Source organism: Suricata suricatta, chromosome 5, assembly GCF_006229205.1.
Source record: "Suricata suricatta isolate VVHF042 chromosome 5, meerkat_22Aug2017_6uvM2_HiC, whole genome shotgun sequence".
Lineage (NCBI taxonomy): Eukaryota > Metazoa > Chordata > Mammalia > Carnivora > Herpestidae > Suricata > Suricata suricatta.
Genome location: NC_043704.1, coordinates 42429961 through 42456086, shown reverse-complemented (window position 1 = coordinate 42456086; position 26126 = coordinate 42429961). Strand labels below are relative to the sequence as shown.

General features: G+C 35.6%; 1 protein-coding gene across 1 annotated transcript in view; it reads left to right on the top strand.

Moving 5' to 3' along the window:
* Nucleotides 1-26126, top strand: part of PROS1 (protein S) — a 67412-nt gene that overhangs the window by 22386 nt on the left and 18900 nt on the right. Inside the window, exons 2-10 of the mRNA XM_029939162.1 lie at nucleotides 377-534; nucleotides 3321-3345; nucleotides 11691-11777; nucleotides 14248-14370; nucleotides 14470-14601; nucleotides 16625-16750; nucleotides 19438-19559; nucleotides 22369-22484; nucleotides 25621-25810. Coding sequence (XP_029795022.1) covers nucleotides 377-534; nucleotides 3321-3345; nucleotides 11691-11777; nucleotides 14248-14370; nucleotides 14470-14601; nucleotides 16625-16750; nucleotides 19438-19559; nucleotides 22369-22484; nucleotides 25621-25810 — 1079 coding nt within the window. The remainder of the gene's footprint in view (nucleotides 1-376; nucleotides 535-3320; nucleotides 3346-11690; nucleotides 11778-14247; nucleotides 14371-14469; nucleotides 14602-16624; nucleotides 16751-19437; nucleotides 19560-22368; nucleotides 22485-25620; nucleotides 25811-26126) is intronic.

The window sequence follows — 26126 nt, the reverse complement described above, 5'->3', positions numbered from 1 at the left end:
GTTTGTTATTCTAGCGTTAAAGATGCGGGGCTGTAACTTTTGAGATAGGCATTTCAGCATGATGCTTTTTCCCAGTGTAGTCATAATAAAGTAAATATCAAATATTGTCTGGTATGTGTGACCTTTGGTGTGAACTTGAATGGTTCGTGTAGGTCATTCTATAAGTGCTATAGCTTGCCTCTTTGAAGGCAAACCTGCGTTTTGAATTGTTAGCCAAAGTTCTATGTATCTGCATTTTTTCTTCTCAGTTCACCTATACTGATTTTAAATGTTATGCAATTAACAGACAATGATTTTAATTCCCGTTGCTTAATAAAATAACATTTTAAGTGGAGAAATAACAGACTTACCTCAAAAAACTTATTTTTTCCTTCAGTTTTGTCAAAGCAGCATGCTTCACAAGTCCTGGTTAGGAAACGCCGGGCAAATTCAATGTTTGAAGAAACGAAAGAGGGTAATCTGGAAAGAGAATGCATTGAAGAACTGTGCAATAAGGAAGAAGCCAGGGAGATCTTTGAAAATAACCCTGAAACGGTAAGAATTCATGAAAGCTAAGAAGTTAGCAAACCTAGACATACAGCGGAAGACCGAACACTTCCAGCTTGAATCCGTGTTCCCTTATGTTCCTTTTAAAAGTTAATGATTGTGTATATCGCCTTCCACACGTACCCACTGAAGCATTTCAGAAGGAAGTACTTTCCAAGGAAAGTGGGCTTTGTTAGTTAGGGAGATAGTAGCCAAAACAATGTGCTCTGACCAAACTATAATTTAGTTAAACTTCAATGTCAGCAATGGTTTTGACCTCATGGTTTGTAAATACTTTCTCCCAACCAGAATTTGGCAGTATTGGGTAGATGGAGAGGAAGGGTCTCAGGTATGATGTGTGTATGTGAGTGTGTGTGTGTGTGGGGGTGGGGGGGGATGACTGCATTATCACTATACTTCATTAAATCTCTCCATTGACATTTTTTACCAGGCTTTACAAAACAAGGCTCTCTAATCCAGAGCTTGGTACATAAGAGGTACTTAGTGAATGCTTACTGAAGAATTTATAATGGTACTGTATTCCCTGAGTATAATCCTCAGCATAAAGCCTTGGGAAGTTTCCTGAGCCCAACTAATATGATCAGTAATTCCTAGGGTTAAAATATATATATTTAGTGTATACATTCTTCCAAGTTAGTCTAGAAGGTTTAATCATAAAGACCACCAAATATCATACAGAATTAGGGGACCCCAGACCTTATATTTAGTCCCCCAGTTTCCCTAGGGGAGGGTGTTTTCTAATATGCCTGTGGAAAACAGGATTATACACAGTGCCTCTCAGAATTAGGATGAGGATGACCATGAGAACTCAAATCCAATAACTCGCAGGGTCACCGCAGATATTTTTCCTGAGATGAACTACGTAACCAAAAGGAAATGAGGGAGAAAGCGTATACAAAGTACCTCCTTCAGCTTGGCAGTGGCTCCTGGGACCGTGAGACTAGATGAGAGGTAATGAGCAGGAACATTTGTCTGTATTAGAGAACTTGTCCAAGACAGTAATAGCTTGTGCGCGCTAGAGTTCCTCTTTAATCCTTTTACCTCCACATACTCTAACAGGTTCAAAGAAAATTTTTTCCAAGATAGCCAAAGAATAGTTTTTAATCATCAGGATTAAGTCAACATGTTTCTCTCAGTTTTGCTGCTTTTTGTGGGTAAGCAGTTGATTGGGCAAAAATATTTTATTTCACACAACATAACAGAGTAGTACCCTTATTATATGGGGTATATATATATACACATAATATTTAAAATATAATATATTATTTATTATAGAAATTTAAATGCATAATATGTATTTATATATTATACTGTAATCTACTATACTATATTATTTATAATAGAAATTTAAATACATACCATTGTGTGTATTTATATACTATACTATACCTTCCTAGACTTCAACAAGTATCACTAATTAGCCATTCTTGTTTTGCCTGTTCTCTACCCAACCCAGTCTAATTTTGTTTTGTTTTGCTGGGTTCCTTAAGACAAGCCTGCATCCCTGAGATACATATTATTACACTGCCCATAAATACTTGAGTACATATTTCTAACACCATAGATATGCTCTTGTAGCTTAGCCTCTGAATAGCAAATGGAGAGGGAGGTAGAAGACCGCAGTGGAGAGGATGGAAGGTAGTGGAGAAGGGAAACTCATTTACATGCTTCCTCTCCTGCACTTTCTGACATTGGTTTCATATATGAAAGTGAAAGATGACAGAGAGAGTAAAGAAGAAACGGGAGAAATGGAAAGAAAGGCAAAAACGTTTGTGACTGTTTCTCACTTTCTATCTTGCCCCAGCCTCTCCCTGTCCATGCTGTAATATTCTAATCCACACTCCCAGCATCCATCCTGTTGCTCACCTCTTCACTGTCGCTGATATTTTCCTTTCCCCTCACACCATCTCTCTCTGAACCCATTCATTGTTGCTTGTCCTCTTGGCTTTTGTTCTATAGAGGAAAACACCACTGTTGGAATAACTTTGTGGGAGATCCCATCCTTATAAACTAGTAGGTAAGTGTTGTGTGCATTAACATGGGAGAGGAAGCAAGAGTGAAGACTTAGACTCCGTGCTGGATGACGTATATTCCTTACTAGAGTATGTTTTTCTGTTGAAACACTGGTTTCTTGTGAGGTGTTCTCGTGTTGCTAATGTTACGCATTAGATATGTTATGGCTTAAGATGGCTTTGGGTAACCTAAGAACGTTACCTTCAGGCATCATTTTTAACATTTTCCTCCCTTTGGTAAAGTACATTCTTTAGTCCAAATTACTGATTTACACACAAACTTTTGGTACATAACCAATTTGTAAGTAAGGCATTACATGTACCTAAGATGCTAAAAGATAAGTGTTTATTTTAATTCACTTCAAATTATGTCACTGTAATTCAGCATTAAATCTGATGTGTGTCAGCATGACATGAAATGTGTCAACTAGGTATCTGATCATTACGGAAGAATTAAAGGAGGTACAAATAGAGCGCAAATATAATATTTAACATCCTCAGTAGAATCTGTTTTCAGATTAGATGCTTTTATGACATGCTTTTATTGATCAATATTGATTTAAGCTAAGCATCTTATTGACTTAATGTTATGTGTTATCTGCTCTTGTTATATTTTACTATTGCAAAAATGTAACACGGAAATGTTAGTTAAACGTAATATATTTGCATCGTTAATATAAAACACATTATAAAATTGAATCTTAACTATATAGTGAAATTTAGCCCTGCTAAGATATATTTTTCTCTTTTCTTTCTTTCTAGGATTATTTTTATCCAAAATACTTAGGTAAGTTCAAAGACTCTTAATAATATAATCTTAGAAATGGAAAGGAAGTTAGATTTGGTCAAGTCTGATCATCCATCCACATATTCCATCCAGTACATATTAATTTGCCTTGGGAGTAAGATCTCATTTTACATGCAGTTTTGCTGTCCTTTTATTTAAAGACATGTAGACAAATTTGAAATGGCTCTTTAATTATCATGTGGCATTTTGACTTTTAGCCTTTTGCATTCTTATATCTTTCTCATAAAGATCTATGGACTGTTGATAAATTATATTTATGTATCGACATTCTTTATAAGCATGTGAATTTTCATGGATTATCTTTTAAGAATTTTTTAGTGCTTATTTATTTTTTTAAAGAGAGAGAGACAGAGCATGAGTGGGGGAGGGGCAAAGGAGAGGGAGACACAGAATCTGAAGCAGTCTCCAGACTCTGAGTTGTCAGCACGGAGTCTGACACAGGGCTTGAACTCACGAACCACGAGATCATGACCTGAGCTGAAGTCTGACACTTAACTGACTGAGCCACACAGGCACCCTGGATTATTTTTTTTAAATTGAAACATAATTAACATATAACACTAGATTAGTTTCAGGTACACAACATAATATTTAGTATGTGTAAGTGTATATTGCAAAATGATCACCCAGTAATTCTAGTTAACATCGATCATCATATATAATTACAAATTTTTTTCTTGTGATGAGAACTTTTATGATTCACTTTCTTAGCAACTTTCAAATATTATTAACTATAGTCACCATCTTATACATTATATCCTAAGACTTGTTTACTGTATAACTGGAGCTTATCGATTATCTTTTAATGGAAGGAAAGATCTCTGTACTCTCCAGACCTTATGACAGATATCATCATAATTTAAATAGTTACAAGAATCATTACCCATGTCTCTCTTTGCAACATTTCACCATTCCCTGAAATATCTCTACCTACGTTTTGCTTTTGGATATCATTTTGAATTCCCAAAATAAATTAGATGATTCCGACTCAATAGAAATGAAAGATAACAAGGTTCTAGTTTGCTTTAAGCAAATGTTGAAATATATTAATATTACTTGGGAAAGTTGTTACTATTTCCAGATAATAAAAGTGGACCATAATTTGCAAATCTGCAAAAATCCCCTTTTTCTAGTGGAATTCCCCGCAGGTCCACCCTACCCAGGCATGCTCTCTCTCCTCATTTAGGCCCAGAATAGTCATCATTTGTGCCTCTTTCCACCCAGCTCTTAGCCAAGCCCATTTGGGGGTTCAAGCACTGCAGAAATGAAAAGTAAGTCTTCCTTGAAAAAAGAATAGCAGAAATGTGATCTTATATACATTAATAACAATGCAGCTTAAAATTATTAATACAATATTGCAAATAACCCTATTAAATGCACTTCTCGACATTTGAGGGTTTCATTATAGTTTAGGGCTTTGCTTTTTTGTTTTCTTTTGTTTCTGAATACCCATGCAGAAGTTTCAGAGACCATCTTTAGATGGGGGAATATTTATACCTTTCCCCTTTTCCGAGAAAGCTTTACACCAAAATGATGGTATGGTCTTATATTTACCTTCAAAACAATTAGCAAGAGAAGAGCCCAAAACTACTGCGTAGAACACCCTCTTAGAACCACATGCCCTTTTTCATAATTCCTGAAATGGTTACTCTTACATGTTTTGTATCCATCGTGGTCTGAAGATATCCTTTCAGTGGTATCTCTTAAGAACTTCATGGCATGACCCGTTTCTCTTCTGTGGGCTGCTGGGTGTTTTTCGGCTGACTTATTACAATTTCTTTTTATAATTTCCATCCAATACTTATCTACTGCAAGATCTTAAAATTATTTAACCTCTAGGAGCCCAGGTGTTCTCATTTGGATAACAGCAATTTGCCAATACGTTTCTAGGAAGAAATAACATGAGCAGATCTTTTCAAAGCACATGGAAGAATATGTTACACTAGTCCTCTTTAGTTTTCTTCCCGGACTTCCGCTCTATCCCCAGTTTCTTTTTTCCTTCCCATTTCTAGCTGCTGATAACAAACTTAAAGAGTTTCCTTCAGATTGGGAAAGGGGACACTAAAAATTTTGTGGTAATATTTTTCATGTCTCTAGATATGAAAATGCAGCAAAATTCTCTAAAACCTTTAGCTTCCATATCTTAAAAGAGCAATGGGGTATAGATACATATCCGTGAAAAAGTTCTCTTCTTTTGTGAAGTTACACATGGCGTCTCACTTTCTAGAACAAAATCTAAGTGTTTATACTATTAAAGTGGAGAAAAAAATAGAATATCAAGGCTGTTTCAGCTACTCAATTTTAGGTAGGAATTTAAATATTTTATTTTAAAAAAAGATTATATTTGGCTATTAAAAATTAAAAGCATGCATTAAAAATATAGTATTAATTCCTGTTTCTTAGGTTTATGTAATGAAGCTGTGTTTCTGCAGACATCAGCATTCTGGAAGCACAGACCTTTGATCACAGAGTATATTTGGATGAAGATAAATAACATTTTAATACAATATTATGTATTTTGGGGAAACTGCTTTCATAAAAAAAACTTCACTTTTTTTCTCCTTTTATGCTTCTCAACTTCCTCTTTTCTGGCTTGACTCACTTTTTCTTCTCTTTGCTTATCTTACTTGGCAGCATGGTAGAAAAACCAAGTGCAAAGAAAAAACAAAACAAAACACAACATGTGGGCTCTACTCCTAGGTCTAAATATTTCTTCTGTGTCAGGTTAAGCAAGTTATTTAGCTTTTCAGGTTCTGCACTTAAATGGGTACCATGTTTCTTTTTTCTAACTTTGGACCTATTGGGAATAAAAAATAAGTATGTGTATGTTGATAGGTTTTTTACTGCATCAAACTTTCTTCAAATGTAAAGTATTATTATTTAACCACCTCATAATATAAACAAAGATAATACTTTTTTCATATTTTACTTTTTAATTCATATTTTAAAACTTTTTTTTAATGTTTTATTTATTTTTGATACAGAGAGAGACAGAGCATGAGAGGGGGAGGGGCAGAGAGAGAAGGAGACACAGAACCGGAAGCAGGCTCCAGGCTCTGAGCTAGCTGTCAGCACAGAGCCTGACACGGGGCTCGAACCCACGAATGTGAGATCTGACCTGAGCTGAAGTCGGAAGCCCAACTGACTGAGCCACCCAGGCGCCCCTAATTCATATTTTATATTTTGGTCTTTACATATATATGTATATAGGCATATGCAGTGAATTCCACTGTTGAAAACAGAAGAGAAATGCTCCACCTAACTTAAACTTTTCTGTCATTTGATATGTGTATTCTATAGGCTGATTGGAAAACACAAAAAAACAAGCCAAAAAAACCCCTTTATAGTCCTGTCCTTGGTAAAGTTAACATAACTTTACTAATTACCATAGTTCATTTAGAAAGCTCCTTGCAGTGAGATAAGGACACCTAAGAAATTAGACCACTAATAGTAGCACAGATTTAGAGATTCAGAGGTTCAGAAAGCACTTCAGTTTATCCACATATCCTATTAACTGCATTGGAAATGTGGAATTTGGTCAGAAGTACTCTGGGTTTCATTATGCAAACATAAGTTTTTAAGTTGTGTTCTTTTCTTAGAAAATGGAATAAATAACCCTACCATTTATATGAGCCTTTAAAATATCACCTGATAGAGTGGATGATTTTATTAATGGGAGAGAAACTTGTTTGGAAAATTGTTTGTTTAGGCTAATTCTGAGCTAAATACAAACATTAGAAATAAGTTTTAGTTACTAGTTCTTGCCAAGTTGGTGAACTAGCCCAAACTGCTGACTCTTTCTCTTAAAATCATCTCAAGAGAAACATTGGCATTCCAGGCCCTAATGATAACAACAAAAAATGAAAAGCAACAAGAAATTTGGGGAATCCATGGGTAAGCTGAAGGCTGGCTTTACCTAGTAGTGTGTGTGTGCAGACTGCGGTGCTGACCTCTAAAGCAGCAGTGAAGAAACACATGGGAGAATTTACAAAATGACCTAAACAGACAAATCAAGAAAAATTCTGAAAAGCAATATACAAAAGACCCTGAGTAGCAAAAAATAAGAAAAATAGACATAGACATTACTGAAAAGGAAAACAAAACAAAAGAGAAGATTCACAAAAGCAAAATCTCCTTCTATGAGAAGGTTAGTAAGTTAGCCTGATCTTTAGCAAGAGTAATTAAGGGAAAAGAAAAAGACAGAAAGAGCGAATGCCCAAACAGAAAGTGTAGGGTAAAAAGAAGTACTAGAAGCCCAAGATAGATTGAGTTTATGATGGTAAAGTAAAAATAACCATAAAATATAATCACAAAATAATACAAACAGCTATACCAAAATATATTTGAGAAGTTGATAAAATGGATACATTCCTATAAAAGTAGAAATTTTACATGAAGAAATAGATAACTTGGTTACAAATAAGTAATAAACAAGTAAAACCTCAACAAATGCCCTTTTCCAGATCTCCAAAATCTAGATGTTTTAGAGATGACTTCTTTCAAATTAAAAAAAAAAAAAAACCTGTTAAATTTCTCATATAAAATTGTCCTAGAAGAGAGAATAAGAAACATTCTATGCTGTGACTTTATTCAGAAAGGCTGGTATATTCTTGATTCCAAAATCACATAAAGGGTGCCTGGATAGCTCATTTGGTTAAGCATCTGACCTCAGCTCAGGTCCTGATCTTGCATTTTGTGAGTTCAAGCCCCACAATGGGCTCTGTGCTGACAGATGGGAGCTTGGAATCTGCTTCAGATTCTGTGTCTCCCAATCTCTCTCTGCCCCTCCTCTGCTCATGCTCTGTCTCTCTCAAAAATAAATAAAATTTTTAAAAATGAAAATCTGGTAAGCACAACACAGAAAAATAAAAGTCCTCTTCAATTATAAATTAATTATAAATAAAATGATATAAAATCTAATCTAAAATGTCTTAAAGAGAATATATCATAATAAATTAGGTTTATTCTAGAAATTCAAGAGTGGTTTAACATCAGAAAATCTATCCATATAATTATCCATGTAAATAGTATATTATTACTTCAGTTCATGCAGAAAAATCAGTTGATAAAGTTCAGCACTTAATTATAAGACCTTTCTGCAAACTATAATTTTAAGGGAACTTTCTGAACTTGGTAAAGGTTATACAGAATAACCATATAATTTACACATTTGGATACTTTTGTCCAGGACCAGTACTACCTAGTACTGGTACTGCTGTGGGAAAATTGGCATGTATGGTCACTTTAATGATATACACATTACAGGAGAGAAAAAAAGAAGGAAAGAAAAAAAAAGAGGAAGGAAAAAGAGGATAAAAGGAAGGAAGGAAAAAACCAAAATCTGCAGTAAACATTATACTTACTAGATAAACTTTAGATCTTGTCTCTGATTGAACACAAGAAGAGAAGCACTGGAAGTTATAGCCAAAGCAATAAGGAAAGAAAAGGAAATAGAAATTATATAGCTCCTGGGCAAAATATATGCCTATCATTAATTATAACTGATACAACAATATACCAAGAGATAAAAAGGATCCATAGTATTATATTAGAACATATAAGAGAGTTTTAGATAGCTCTAAGACTAGCCTATAAAAATCAGTAGTAGGTCTTACACAAACAGTAGTCCAGTAAAAAGTGAAAAGATGATATGTTTTGCTCATGGCTGCAAATTCCATAAGATCTTTATGGAAAAATTTTAAAACTTAAATTAAGGATATAGAGGATGAACTGAAATCATGGAAAGACATTTCATGATCTTGAACTGAGTGATGGTATAGGGGAATCAGTTCTCTGCAAATTAATCTGTATATTCAAAACAATCCCATTTAGAATTTCAGATGGATTGCCTTTTTAAGGAAGTCAGTAAGTTCACTTTAGTATTTAAATCAGAGAATAAAGTTCACCTCTGTCTAAATAAACCTTTAAAAATATTAAAGGAGGAAGTACCTCATCAAATATTAATTCAAAGCTATAGAAAGAAAACCATATAATATTGTCAGAACATGTAGATTAATGAACTTAGAGAATTCAGAGAGAGACCCATGCATATATGCCCACCTAATATCTGATAAACATGACATGACAAATCACTGTGGGTTGTTGAGAAGATGGTGTGGGGGAGATTGGGTAACTCTCATCAGAAATATCAATCTGGTTTCCTAAATACCACCAATTGTAATGGTGTATTCCAGGTGGAATAAAGACAAAAATGTTAAAGGAAAGCCGTGAGATTAAAGAAATAATACAGTAGAATATCTTTGTAATATCTTTGTAATCAACACCACGGAACAAAACCTGCAAATGCACAAACCATAAAGCAAAATACTTGGTAAATTTGATTACAACAAAATTAAGGACTTCTCTTAAAAGAGACATAAGAGTTTAAGAGACAGAAAACAGAATGAGAGATGATATTTATAAATGTTTACATTTCTGCAAACCCACGTGAACAATAAATAACTGCCAGTAGAGAAATGGTTAATAAGTAATAAAGAAAATTTTCAGAGGAGGAAACTCAAAAATTGCTTGTATTTTTATTAAATTTTTAAATGTTTATTTTTGAGAGAGAGTTAATAAGCGGAGAAGGGGCAGAGAGAGAGAGAGAGAGGGAGACACAGAATCCAAAGCAGGCTCCAGCGTCTGAGCTGACAGCACAGAGCCCGACGTGGGGCTCAAACCCACAAATTGTAAGATCAGGACCTGAGCTGAAGTTGGATGCTTCACTGACTGAACCACCCAGGCGCCCCTCAGAAATTTTTTAAGTGACATAAAGATATGCTGCATCTCACTAGAAATCAGAAAGATAATATGACAAAAATTAGACAGCCAAGATATAGAAATTCTTATGCTCTCTGGTGGGAGTGCACCTCTAGAGAGTCACAAAGTACCTGCCTATCTAATGATCCCATAGTCTGGAAACCCCCAGGTATCTACGTCTTATGCATGTACTAATGAGACACACATGAAGAAGTCCATCGCAGTGCACCTTGTGGAGGTGGGAAATTGGGGGCAATCTGAGTACTTTTTATTGGTGACGGGATTATAAAACTGGTGGTTGCTTGCCATGGAATTATGTTTAACAAGGAATAAAGTAGAACCTATAACTTCTATGCAGCAGCATGAAGTGATTATAAAAATATAGTGCCCCTATACCCCCTGAATTTGGATGGACCCTGAGATTGCTTTGATCAGTAGACAGTGGCAGAGGTGACCAAATGCCTCTTTCATTGGCCTGGCAGTTTCTGCTTTCTTCCTCTTGGAAGTTAGCTACCATGAAATAAGTACCAGTTTAGGACCAGCATGCTAGAGAAACCCAACCACAGTGAGAAGCCCTGAAACATGACATGTGGATAGAGAGACGTGCCAAGGAGCCTGAGCTGTCAACCGTGTAAGTGAAAAGCCATCTGGGAGCTGGATCTTCCAATCCCAGCCACCCTGGCTGACTTTATGTGCAGCAGGGACAAAAAGCCCAACCAAACCCTTTCTAAGCATTTCACCTAAAATTTAATCTAAAATGGAGTGATTATTTAAGCTTCTAATTTGGAGGGTTGTTACTCAGCAAAAGATAATCAAAGTACCACTTTTTTAGTAAGCTGTGATTAGCTGTACAATGAATTGATTACATATATATATATATACACACACATATATATAATATATCATATTGTCTTCAGTGACTATTAAGAAATATTATGTTGTTGACACTAAATGACTCCTAGTTAATTTCAAGTATATAAATATTTTATTTTTTTAAGTATGTATCTTATCTGTTATTTCAGCTGTTATTGCTGCCGGATTGCTCTATCTAATTTCCCAGAGTTGTAGCGAAGAATAAAATGAATGAAGTAAACCTACTTTGTAATACTGAAGTGTTATACAAATATTATATTAATCTCTGTGCAACACTGGAAGAATTAGGAGTTGCCTACAGCGATCAGAAACACTAAGTTAATCTATTGATTTAATTACAGACACTTTTAAATCAGGCTCTGGTCTACAGATTTGAGGGTAACTTTAGGTTTCTGCGGCAGAATTAAGAACATAGATTTATTTGCGAATAAATTTTTCTGTTAACCTAAAATCGTTTTCACTTCTTGCATTAAGGTTCTTTTCCAAATAGAAGCTTCCCCGAACCTGTCTTTCATTATTCTGTATGTATTGACATCTTGCTCATAGAGTTTTAATTTTTCAAAAAGGTGGATGGAAACATTTAGGGTTGATGTTTTGAATGCTGAATCCTGTAAATTCACAGGAATGTAAATATTCTGTCACTTTCAGATGAAGTAAATGTATCTACTCTAAGATTATATTTGTATTTACAGATTGTCTTGGCTCTTTCCGAGCTGGATTGTTCACTGCTGCACGTCAGTCAACCAATACCTACCCTGATCTAAGGAGCTGTGTCACTGGTAAACACCGCTATCATCCATTTAAGTAAAAAAACAAAAAAAGTAAAAATCTGCAAGTAAAGTACACCACATAAATATAACTGATGTTTAAAATCAACAAATGAGTCCTCGGAGAGTTGTATGCCCAGCAAGGAGATATTCTTAATATCACTTGAAAGAATGTTTTTTCAAATGCACATGCTGCTCTTTTACTCAAAATAAATATTCCTTCTAAGGTTTATTTATTTATTTTTTTTCATAATATTTTATTGTCAAATTGGTTTCCATACAACACCCAGTGCTTTTCCCCTCAAGTGCCCTCCACCATCACCACCACCTCTTTTCCCCCCTCCCCCTTCCCCCTCAACCCTCAGTTCATTCTCAGCATTCAATAGTCTCTCAAGTTTTGCATCCCTCTCTCTCCCCAACCTTCTAAGGTTTAAATTGAACAGTGTTCCTTGTGTACTGAGCGTTAGGTCACTGATTTCAGAATTTTATTCCCGACAGCTTTATTTTGGATGTTGCTGCATAATCATGTGGTATGACCAAATGTTACAGCTGATTGATAGGTCCAAGTGGAGCCATGTTTATTCTTCTGACTTTTGGCATCAATAACATAAATGTGAAAACTGTTTGAATATCATATTAGCCTTCTCCCTCTAAAGTTCACGTAGGGCCTAGTGATAAATCTGGTAGATTATTTGTCTCTAATTACCCATTTTCCTGAGAGTCCAAGAGACAAAGGTGAAATTGCAAGGTGTAAATTGGGATGTTTATAGTGAACATTGTACATACAGCATTGGCATTATCTAAATATTCATTTATCTGCATTTTCTCTAGTTTTAAGTTGGTTTTAATTACACAGATAAAACAGTTTGCTAAAGATATATATTTAATTCATATTTTATTTATTTATTTTAAAGTTTATTTTTTGAGAAAGTGTGAATGGAGGAGACATCAGAGAGAGAAAGAGAGAGGGAGAGAGAGAGAGAGAGAGAGAGAGAGAGAGAGAGAAAGAGAGAGATCGTGCTAGTGGGGGAGGGGCAGAGAGAGAATCCTGGTCAGGCTCCACGCTTATAATGTGGGGCTCAAACTCATGTACTGTGAGATTATGACATGAGCCTAACTTGAATGCTTAATCAACTGGACCACCTAGGTCCCCCTACTTTATTTATTTTTAATTCACCAAAATATATGAAAATAATTTGATAATTTGCTGATTAGCTTGTTTTCTATCATTTTAACTAATACCTATTTCATTACTACTTTTCAAAAACCTTGATGATTTTATGAGGACGTTTGTTGAAATATTTGATATTAGGCTTTCGTTAGATGTTAAATTTTTTTTTCTTTTGCAAGTAACAGAAAATTCCCTTGGCTATCTTAAGCAAAGGGGAATGTGTTACAAGGATAGAAGGGATTTGCAGAATTAACTAGGAAGTCTTGAAAATTAAATGTGGAAATGTACACGAACCAATTACAGTGTCTAGTGAAGGGAGAGAGACCACAAATAAGTCAAGAAGCAGATGGCGTATCATTTAAGATGGTGATAAAGTGCTATAACGTTTTATAAAGAAATGACCTTCCCCTGGGCATCACCAGTACTCTGCTACCTGTCCTTCAGTGTCTGGAAACCACTGTTTTATGTATTTTTCAGGAAGATAAATCTAGTCCATGTTACTTCTTCTTAGCCAAATTGAAAGTCCCAAATTCATTTTCTATTGATACTGAGTAGTTTTATTTGTTCTGCTCAGCTCACTGAATTGTTTTAAGGTCAAATAAAGTAATTTATATGAAAAAATATCAAATTTGAGTTGTAAAGTACTGTATATATTTGCAAATAAAGAAGTAGTTCCCTTTTGCAAAATAATTATTAAGGTTTGTTTTGTGGACTTACTTTTTTTTTTTTAGGAAGGCATGTGTTTTCTTTCTTTTTCTTCCCCCTTTTTCTGTTAATGTTTTATTTAAATTTCAGTTAGTCAACATAAAGGCAATATTAGTTTTAGGTGCACAATCTAGTGACTTAATACCTACATGCAACACCAGGCGCCCATCACAATTGTAACTTTAATCCCCATCACCCATTCAATCCACCCCCTCACCCCTCTCCCCTCTGGCAATCAGCCTCTTCTCCATAGTCAAATGTCAGCTTCATGGTTTGCCCCTCTTTTTACAAAAGAATGAAATCTTGCCCTTTGCAGCAATGTGGATGGAGCTGAAGAGTATTATGCTGAGTGAGATAGGTCAGTCAGAGAAAGACACATACCATGTGACTTCATTCATATGCGGAGTTTGGAAAACAAGGCAAACAATCATAGAAGACGAAAAAATATGGACTCACTTTTCTATGAGAAAGTATTATTTGAAGGAAGGGGTTGTAATTTTTTTGTATTGCTTACAGGCTTTGTTCACAGGATTTCTGTTAAAGGGCATATAATTCTTTTTTACTGGGGCACATAGTAAAAATTAAATAGTTGTCTATCTCCTTCAGCCATTCCAGACCAGTGTAATCCTCTACCATGCAATGAAGATGGATATATGGACTGCAAAGATGGCCAAGCTACATTCACTTGCATTTGTAAATCAGGTTGGCACGGAGACAAGTGTGAATATGGTATGTATAGTAAACCCTCCTGGCTCATCTGGATTGGCCGCCTAGGAAGTTCTCAAAAGGCTTCACCACTTTGAAAATAATCTCTTTTTCTATTTTTAGATATAAATGAATGCAAAGATCCCTCAAATGTGAATGGAGGTTGCAGCCAGATATGTGACAATACACCTGGAAGTTACCACTGTTCCTGTAAAAGTGGTTTTCTTATGCTTTCAAATAAGAGGGATTGTAAAGGTAAGTGTGAGAGCAAAGTTCAGCCACAGGAATTTCCCCCAGAAAGTGCCTGGAACTCTCCGGTTATAAGTGCTTCTAATAAATATACATTACTATCCACCTTGAAGCCTTGAGGTGACTGCCTTTTAGGTTAATGTTTATACTCTCGTTTTCTGATTTATAGAATTTTTCATTGTTTTCTTATTGTAGTTTATTATTTAGTGAGTATTTTATTGTTTTCTTGCTGGTTTTTTCTTGTTCTGCTTTTTTAAAAATGTTTTTGAGAGAGAGAAAGAGAGGAAGCACTAGGTGGGGGAGGGACGGAGAGAGGGGGAAACATAGAATCCAAAGCAGACTCCAAGCACAGAGCCCAATGCGGGGCTCAAGCCCTGGGACTGTAAGATCATGAACTGAGCTTAAGTCAGATGCTTAACTGACTGAGCCAACCAGGAGCCCTGATTTAACAGTCTTTATCCGTGAACTAGGTGATAGAAGAATATGTATATAACTATTACAATAGGACCTTTGCCACAATATAGATATGCTTGAGATCAAATTGCCAGTAATTGTCTAAAACTGCAAGAATGAAATTTTTCATCAGACATTAGATGTCAGTGTAGAGTAATAAAATCAATGTGCTATAACTTTGACTCCTATAATTTAAGTAATTCTCTGCAACATGCCTGAAACCAAATAATATTAGTCATATGTTTTTACTTGTATTGCATTGTATTGTATTGTATTTTTAGAGAGAGAGAGAGACAGAGCAAGAGGGGAGGGGCAGAGAGAGAGACAGACAGACAGACAGAATCTGAAGCAGGCTCCAGGCTCTGAGCTGTCAGCACAGAGCCCGACGTAGGGCTCAAACTCACCGATTGTGAGATCATGATCTGAGCTGAAGTCGGTCACTCAACCCACTGAGCCACCAAGGCGCCTCTACTTTCTTTTATATAGATCTTATAGCTCTGTTTTAAAAAATGAATATTTTATTTGATGTAATTGTAGATTCATATACAGTTGTAAGAAATTATAAAAAGAGATCCCATGTACTCTTTGCTGAATTTCCATTAATAATAACATTCTACAAAACTACAGTACAATGTCACACCTATGATATTGATATTGATACACTCATAATACAGAAAAATTCCCTTGCCACAGGAACTGATTCAGTTATTTCTGTGCATGCTTTTTTTAACTAGAGTATTGTCTGAAATGTTGGCACTTTAGTCTGTGAAAAAGTTAAACTCTTAATTTTTTAGAGTAGAAAATATATTTCCTATTCTGAACCTGTCTGTCTCCAGAGAGTACAGATCAGAAAAGTTCACTAAAATAATTACATCTCTATTGAAGTATTTCTGTCTCTTGTTTTGTTTTTCTCATAGATGCTTTTATGTAGTGACTAACTGCAATCAATACTCTGTTTCCTACTCTACCATGTAATACAATAAATGCATCTGAAATTTCTGGATGTAAATTTAGCACTAAAATTTGTACTGGAATTTTATAAATACTTTGAGACCTTACTCTATCCCATTTTACATTTGAATCACTCTTGAATACTTTAGCCAACAGTAAGAGTATGCAGATTTAGCTAGTGTCCATTTCCAAAGGAAAACGTGACAGTGAGGGCCCCCCATTTTTACTTTTTAGAATTGTGATAATACAGAATGAATCTAGTTTTAAGAACATATTTCAAAAACATGTATTTAGGAATATATATTAAGAATATGGTGAATTGTTTCTCCCATTTATTCATGTAATGTAACCTGGTAGAAAAGGAAAGAACTAAAGCCCTCTCCTTCTTTTATAGAACTATAAAGAACATAGCAAATGTCAGTCAAATTCCCTGTATGTCTATATGAAGAAATCATATTTAGTAAGATAAAGCATGATGACAGATTTAAAATTTTGTTATTCCCAGGCCACTCTCTTTTCTCATTACATATATTAAACTGGATCCAGGAAACACAAATCAAGCATTCTTGGCTAGTATCCTCTGGTATGGGGAAAATTTTTTTTAATCTATTGGTTTCGCTTATAGATGTGGACGAATGCTCTGTGAAGCCAGACATTTGTGGCACAGCTGTGTGCAAGAATATCCCAGGATACTTTGAATGTGAATGTGCTGAAGGCTACAGATATAACCCCACATTGAAGTCTTGTGAAGGTAGAGTTGTGTTGTTATCATCGTTGACGGTGCAGAGGGTGGGTTCGGGTCCTCCTTTCATATTAGAAGCCCTGGTTCCGCTTGAACTCAGCAATCAGATGTTCTAAGATGTCAGGCTCCATGATTCAGCCTCATCGGTTGGATAGTCATTGGCTTCCTTCCAGAATAACAGTATGCAAGACACATGGCCTCTAGGGTTGCTGTTGTGCGGTCTGTTTGCTCTCAGAGTTGTGTGTGAGTCGGAGACCTCCCATGTATGATAAAAGCAAAATAAAGACGTTAAATATGTTCACATCACTTAAATAATATTCAAAGATAAAAAGAATTTCAACATGGAAGGAAAAACATAAACGAAAGACAAGTTTAAAAATCACATGGGTGTCACGTGGATGGTTAGAAACCTTCAGGTTTATGCCAAGCTTTTGGATAATTTTCTGTGCAAGTATCATTATGTTATTTATTCTCAAATAGGAAATGACCTAGTTCTGTTATAATTAAATACATGTAAAAGAAAAATCTCATCATAATTAAATGATAACTGAGCTCTTGAAATTTGAGAAGTATTGATTAGTACTGTCAGCAACTGAGCATTTGGGAGCGCCCTTTGGACTCATGGCTTCATTTGGCTGAAGCTGAAACTGTGAGGTGCGCCCCAGGGAGCTTAGAGGTATTAAGGGCATTTTTGGATTTTTTTTTTATCATGGATATGTATACAAATAGACTCATCTCCTCCTTTACATTTTGTAAAATTTCAAAATAGATTTAATATCTTAACTAAAATGAATCATATTGATAGTTATTTTTCCTTGTGGAGATATATATATTGATATATAAGTATACATATATGATATAAGGTGCCCTTTTAACCATCTTGAAGGGCACAGTGCAGTGGCATCAAGGCTATCTGTTTCCAAAACTTTTCATCATCCCAAACAGAACTCGTAACCATTAAAGAGTAAGTGTCCCCTTCTCTCTCTACTAAACTCTAATCTACCTTCTGTCTCTTTCTACTTTTTGGGAGATAACCTTTGATCTACTTTCTGTCTCTATTAATTTGCCTAAATCAATAGTAATTTCAGAATATGTTTTTCTCAAATATATGTGCTTCTCTTGATATTTTGATGTTTTATTTCCCATGCACTCATCAAAATTTACCCCCTCTACATACCATCTCTATTCTCCCACAACTCCAGATAGAAATTACTATGATAATATTCAGATGTATTATTAACCAACTTCATTATGTATATCGTAGTTTTATTCAAGAATGACACATTTTTTAAAATAAGATGCATGTGTGGTACATATGTACAATATTCATATTACTTTATATGTCATTTTTTAAAAAATTGTTTATTACTTTGGATTAGGCAGTCATTTTTTTTTTTAATGTTTACTTATTTTTGAGAGAGATAGAGAGAGCACAAGTAGGTGAGGGACGGGGGGGATGGGGGGGGGACACACAAATTCCAAAGGAGGCTCCAGATTCTGAGCTGTCAGAATGAACCATGAGATAATGACCAGAGCTGAAGTCGGACGCTTGACTAAGCCACCCAGGCACGCCTAATTATATGCCATTTAATTTTAATACTGAGGGATCACTAATTTTGGAGTTGCATTTTGAAACATTTTATGGGGGAATTTATATGCCATGAATATATGCATTTATGTACTTGGAGATTTTCAATGATTGCAGGGTGCATTCATTGAAAATATCAGGGATCTTATGCAGCTCTGAAGTGGATTTTAGCTGATGTGCATTATTACAACGTCTCAAGATTGATTTTCTCAAAATATGGAGTGAGTACAGGGCTATATCAAAGATTTCACCATACAGGAGAATATAGTACCGTGAGGTTTGTTTTTCTTTTTTAATTGATAAGAAATAAAGATGGGGCGCCTGGGTGGCTCAGTTGGTTGAGCGTCTGACTTCAGCTCAGGTCATGATCTCACAGTTCATGGACTGGAGCCCTGCATTGGGCTCGAACTGAGGCAGCTCAGAGCCTGGAGCCTGCTTCTGATTCTGTGTCTCCCTCTCTCTCTGCCCCTCCCCTGCTCATGCTCTGTCTCTCTCTGTCTCTCAAAATCAAATAAATGTTAAAAATTTTTTTTAAATAAAATAAGAAGAAATAAAGATACATCCTTAAATGTATTGCCACCATTGATCACTGCATTATGGAAAGTCAAATGTTCTTGGTATTATTTAATACCTGATTACATTAATCTTCAGTTAAAAGAAATCTGTTTTCCCCTTCCTCTCTCTTCATCCTTTTACTCCTTCTTCATCTTCCTCTTCTCTCCCTTTCTTACCTTTCCCTTTCTTTTCTTCAAAGCAAAGAATTCTGAGTCAGTGTCAATAGAATTTATTTAGTCAGCAATGATAGTTATCTTGAGACTCTTTGCCTTTTCTCCTTCAAATTCAAAAATTAAAAAATGAGTGTAGTTGTTATACTTTTATTAATTATTTATCACTGAACAAATTATTAACTTGTTGCTTTAGGTGTATAGATAGGCATTATACTTGTAACTCATTTAAATTTCTAGCACGTGTTGAAATGTGATTTCCTGTCACAGAGATTTCGTTTACTAAGAGTCTATTATCACTATTATCTTACACTAAAATCAGAATACTTCTCTTGGATTGAGCATTTAGAAGATATTAAGATTTATGTTCTCTTGTACGCCAGATGTGGATGAGTGCTCTGAGAACATGTGTACTCAACTTTGTGTGAATTTCCCTGGAGGTTACTCCTGTTATTGCGATGGGAAGAAAGGATTCAAACTTGCCCAAGATCAAAAGAGTTGTGAGGTAACATTTTGCGCGTTCAACTTCTCCTCTTTTCTAGACTGAGAGAGCTGGGCACTGCTTTCCGTAGAGCTGAGGTGAGTCAGGAAAATACAGATGTTCCATAATAAGTGTTACAGCCCTCGCGGGCTCGAGTCACAGCCTATTTACTAATTTTGGTCCTGTAAGCCGTAAGTATTTGGGATAATTAGTGATCAGATTTAAAAAGGCTGCAAGGTCGTAATTCAGAGACTGCTCATCTGTATTGCCCATACATTTACAAAATACGATGTGTATGTTTATTTAAAAAATTAAGTTTTTTTTAAAGAAGTTCATCTTTCTCTTTGTGAGGGAAAAAATCTTATGTAGAAACCTTAGCAGAAACATTTTCCTACGTGTACTTTTTTTATCCCATTCTTGATGAGTTTGATCTCACCTCGTCATGTTGGTACTCGCAAGAGTGCTCATAAAATCTCAGGTGGAAATAACTGTCAGGATAGGATTTAGAGAGGTTTAAGGGTATCAAAATTCAGAAGATCAATTTTGTTACTTGATTTCAGTTACTTGGATTTAATTTCATTATTGACCCAGGAATTGAATGTTGGGGCAGCTTTTCCTTCACTGAAATAAATAGGTCAACATCTGAAGCGTTTCTCCCCTTAACTAAGAATCCTGTGTTAGTGATTCTTCCTCCAACTCCTGCATTTCTTTTCAGAAGTGAAGGTAAAATATTATATGATCATGAAGCAGACAGTAAAACAAAACAAAACAAAACAAAAAGACACAACAAAAACCACCTAAAGGGGCGCCTGGGTGGCTCAGTCGGTTAAGCCTCAGACTTTGGCTCAGGTCAGATCTCACGTTTGTGGGTTCAAGCCCCACGTCAGGCTCTGTGCTGACAGCTAGCTCAGAGCCTGGAGCCTGCTTCTGGTTCTGTGTCTCCTTCTCTCTGCCCTCCCCCCCTCATGCTCTGTCTCTCTCTGTATCAAAAATAAGTAAAACTTAAAAAAAAAAAAACACCTAAATAGTGATTGAATCATATGTATTCACAAACCTCTGTATCTCTTACCAAGACAAAACTGTCTAAGTCCAAAAATGTTACATCCAATATATGCTACCTTCTTGGTAAAGAAAGATAAGGTGAGATAATACTATGTCTATGTAGTAACTTTGATTTTATTTAATGGGATTCCATGCTGTGTGAATGGCTACCATGTAAGTTAGTCTTTTATTATTATTGTAGTATTTGTAGTAGTTACACATCACCATCTTCTTTAGAATAGATTTATTAAAGTCCTGAGAGGAAATGAGATGTTTCTGTGCTATATATGCAGTTGCCTCTGAAGATTCCTATATGCATGCCCAAAAACTTAGCCCTAAAAATCTTTTCACTTTCTTTTTTAAATTTTTGTAATGTTTATTTATTTTTGAGACACAGAGAGAGACAGAGCATGTGCAGGGGAGGGGCAGATAGAGAGGGAGACGCAGAATCTGAAGCAGCCTCCAAGCTCTGAGCTGTCAGCACAGAGCCTGATGCAGGGCTCCAGTGCACAAGCCGTGAGATCACAACCTGAGCCAAAGTCAGATGCTTAACCGACTAAGCCACCCAGGCACCCCAGAATCTTCCCATTTAATGTTTGGTGTTACTCTTAGTAAAAAAAATTGATATTAAATTTAATGAATGAATCACTTTTTTGTAAATTCCTTGGAGACTAACACAATCTCTTAATTTCTATTTATTCCATCTAGGTTTTCTAGCATTCTTGTTGAGACCCCGGGGGCGGGGTCCCCACAGGACCCGCCAAGAGGTCCCTTAGCTTTGTAAAAGATAGAAATCAAATGCAAACCAGAGAAAGTGAAAGCGGAGTTTATTAAATAGCATGAGTAACAGAGCATAGCAGACAGTGTCTGGGGGAGATGGAAAGGAAAAAAGAATGAGTCTTTTCATTGTTTAGGGCTAGGAGCTTTTATTGGAAAGGGGTCCAGGTTACATGTTTCTTCAGGAATCCAGGTAGGGTCCAATCAAAGGCAAGTGGTAGGTGAATAATAGTTATTTTATAAATCATATTAGGTAGGGGTGTGGATGCCAGCATCAGCTGAGGTTTATTCGAGACTAATGTCCTAGAATATGTAAGCTGATCTGGCTCTTCTTAGACACTATCAGGTGTTTGGAGGCTCTAGGACAAAACTCAGAAAATTATTAACTTTCTTATTTCCCCCTGGAGTGGGAATATGGCTTCTTTGGTTTTCACATAGATGCAATGTGAGGTATAGAACATGAATAAATAGGCCCAGCAAGAAAACAGAAGAAATGGAGCCTTTCTAAAATGGATTTCCTTCAACTTCCCTACCAAAGCTTCACTGTCTAGATAGTACATTTTTACACAGAAACTTTTTCTTAATGAATGAGTGCATGTATGAGGTGCTACTTATTGGTATATTAATTCTTCCATGATTTCTGACTTCCAATTTTTTTTCTCAATAAAATTCTTTGAAAGCATCAGAACTGCAGTTAAAGGGATACACATTGTTACTGGAAGAAAAAGGTTGTGTTTTGGGCTGAGATTTGCAAAGGAATTATTAAGGACAAAAATATAAAGCCATAATGCATTGAACAAGACTTCAGAACATGTGTTCTGGGAGGTTTTACTGATGGACTATATGAGGAAGTAAAAGATGTTGCCTCATTACCAAGGGTGTTCTTTATTTAATGTATCCCAAAGAATACATTTGACAAGATCACTAGACACCAGAGAAAGGATGTATAACCTGACAGAAACAGCAAGCAATAACCTATGCATGATTTTCTGTGTTTTGTTTCCTTTTGCTCCAGGCTGTTCCCGTGTGCCTTCCCTTGAACCTTGACAAAAATTATGAATTACTTTACTTGGCAGAGCAGTTCGTAGGGGTGGTTTTATATTTAAAATTTCGTTTGCCGGAAATCACCAGGTGAGGTACCAATGTCAGTGATAATCTCTAGAGGTAAGCAGGTAAGGACAGAGAAGTGACCAAAAAGGTTTGAAATGTATGAAATTGCACTTCCAATTAGATAATTTAGATATATTATCAATCAGATCATTTAGGGAACCCTGAAGTTAATTCACCTCTTCACACATGAAATTTTCATGCTAAAGTCATTTGGGTCATTCTTAGGCGACCTTCCCCAGGGATCATTTTACCTTAATCCATCCTTCTTCCTTTTCTAGTGAATACATATTTACTAAGTTGGGAAAGTAGATTTAATACATTTGTGAAATTTTCATTTTTCTTTTTCTTAAAAAATTTTTCTGTCTTTATTTTATTTTGAGAGAGAGAGAGAGACAGAATGTGAATGGGGGAGGGGCAGGGGAGAGGAAGACACAGAATCTGAAGCAGGCTCCAGGCTCTGAGCTGTCAGCACCGAGCCCCACACGAGGCTTGAATCCATGGACTGGGAGATCATGACCTGAGTTGACATTGGACGCTCAACTGACTGAGCCACCCAGGCACCCCTTTGTTATTCTTTATACATGTTATAAAGACTAAGTAGTAAGAAAATATTTGGGGCACATGCACCTGGGTGGCTCAGTCATTTGAGCGTCCGACTTTGGCCCAGGTCATGATCTCACAGTTTATGGGTTCGAGCCCCGCTTCAGATCCTGTGCTGACAGATCGGAGCCTGGAGCCTGCTTCAGATTCTATGTCTCCCTCTCTCTTTGCCCCCTCCCAACTCATGCTTTGTCTCTCTCTGCCTCAAAAATAAATAAACTATAATTTTTTTTAAAATTGGATAAGCATGCATGTGTACAATTTATTAGATATTTGAATGATTATTCATTAAATAATTCAACCACATTCATGGAAATTGTATCATTAAGGAACATTATTCTAAAATTCACTAATGTAATAGTACTCCTTCAACACTCTTTTATCCACCAAGACTTGGTTTTTTTTTCCCTTTTAACATCTCAGAGCAAATAATGTTGTCTAGTGACATAGACTGGAGGCAACCTTTCCTTGCTAAGATAATAATGAGAATGAGAGAGAAAAAGGTTAATTATTGCATACTTCTGGTCATGGTCAGGAGGATTCATTTCTGACAGTTGACAATAGTTTAAGCTCTAACACAGAATCAAATAAGCCAAATTATTATTTTTTCCAGCATTTATTTGTTCTTTATTTGTATAGTTTAACTTTTTATTGAAGTATAATATATATGTACATATGCAGAAATAAACACGTATCTTAAATGTACAGCTTGATGAATTGTAACCTGCCACCTGGTAACCAACACAATGAATAGCTAGTGCTTTGTTGCTTTTCTCCTTTTTTTTGGCAAATTCCTTCAGCTCTGTCTCCAATGATCAAATACTTATCCCACCCTAAAGTTAACAAAGTCACTCTTCTTTTTCATTCTATAAAACTTCAGAGAAAGAATGAATTGTTCCCCAGTGTATGCTGATGTATTCCAGACAGAAAGAATGTAGAACACAACTCTTTGTGTTACTGGTGTAGCATGATTTTGCAAAGAGAAGGAAATTATCTCCATAAGAGGATCAACTTCTGGAAGATCCTGAGTATACACAGATTTGCTTTCTGACAAGATAATACCTGCTTCACATCAGCAAAATGTGATGGTTATGAAAGAGAACAGAGGTCCTTATCCTCAGCAAATATAAATAAGCAAAATTATCTTAGTTCAGTAAATCCCTACTCCATTGTTATCTGTCCAACACACTTCACTCCACATAACCTCTTTAAAATATTTCTTTGGGATTCTAAAGATGAAAACATTTATTTCATCAACCTTTCTTCCTTTGTTCTGTTGGAAGTTAAGTCTGTTCCCCATGGCATATAGTGCCTCTGTTACTATTACTAGGAGGTAAAAGTGTGGATGGGATTCTTTCTTGGAAATTACCTGATGTCCTGACTTTTTAACTTAAAAATTGCCTTTATATTAACTTAACTCAAGTAACTAATAGTTGTACAACTATTTTTTTTTTCTATTCCATTTGTCTTTTTTCAGTCATTTTGATTTGCTGGTTTCTTGGAAATGTTAATGCTGGTTTTCATTACAGTGTCATAGGGCGTTAATCAATACATGTTATTTTTTCTTAAAATTTATTTATTTTGAGAGGGGTGGGAGGGAGAGAAAGAATCCCAAACAGGCTTTGCACTGTCATAGTGGAGCTCGATATGGGGCTCAAACTCACAAACTGTGTGATCGTGACCTGAGCTGAAATCAAGAGTCAGACGCTTAACTGACTGAGCTGTCCTGGAGCCCCAGTACATGTTACTTTTTAATCCAGCATTTTAAAGATATTTTCTCCCCTGTAATAGCTACATGTATACTCAGAGTCTTAATAGCAACAGGCATTGCCAGAACTCAGGTATCCCCAAACACATGGCTAGACTATCTCTTTTAAGTTCTCCTTCCATGTTCTCTAGTATAGTGATTTATACAATTAAAGCTTTGGAGAACTTTTTAAAGTCAAGCCAAGAGATCTATCTAAAAGTTTTTTACTTGACATTTCTCACCACACACGAAGGCTCAATTATGTTTGCAGTCATCCAGATGCTGTTTTGTGTATCTCTGTGAGTGATTCCTTCCTGACATATATGAAGTCACAGGGAAAATAGGCCTTTTGATGTATAAGCGAATCATGAGATTGTAACATCTTTTACTAATCACGGAGACAGGAAAAAAAAAAGGAATGTTAATATCAGATTCTATAGTGTATAAAAAGCTCCAGGAGAGATACAATAGATCTAATATTTGTACATGTGTATGGATTCCAGCCTTTACAAGAGTACCTTCAAAACAAATGCCAAAAAAAAAGATGAAAAAGCACCAAAGCATCTGTTCACTGGGGAAAAAGACTCCAAGAATAAGCAAGAAAGTATAATAACTTGATTTTGAACACACACAGAGCTAGAGATTACACATGAACAGTCTAATTCTGCTTTACTTTTTTATTAATTCCAGGATAGAAAGAAATACTTGACTCTTTCAACATAGTGCTGTTTGATAGTATAAGAGAAAAAGAATAAAGCATTGAGCATTCCATATTTCTCTGTTAAGGCCCTCTCTTTGCCCATTATGTAGATTTTCAGCTGAATTTGATTTCCGGACCTATGATTCAGAAGGTGTTATCCTGTATGCAGAATCTCTTGACCACTCATGTTGGTTCCTGATTGCACTTCGTGATGGGAAGATTGAAATTCAGTTTAAAAATGATTATACAACCAAAATCATAACTGGAGGCAAAGTTATTAATAATGGTCTTTGGAATACGGTATGTCTTACAGATTTCAGAAAGAATATCTCTACTTTGAAACAGTTTGTTTAACATGATTAATACTTCATTCTTATAGTGATGCCAAATCAAAGTGGAATTGGATTTATTTGATGTTATATGAAGTATACTACATATGCTGTAAATCCTTGAAACAGCCTGAGAAATGATAATGTCACGGAATATATTTAGGATTTTTGTAACTGAAATGGTTTTCAGTTATTTGCTTAAACTTCTCTATAACTTTTTACCTTTTTTAATGGTTGTTATTGATCTCTCTCCTATAGGTTGTTAGCAGGCATAACAGTTTATGCAA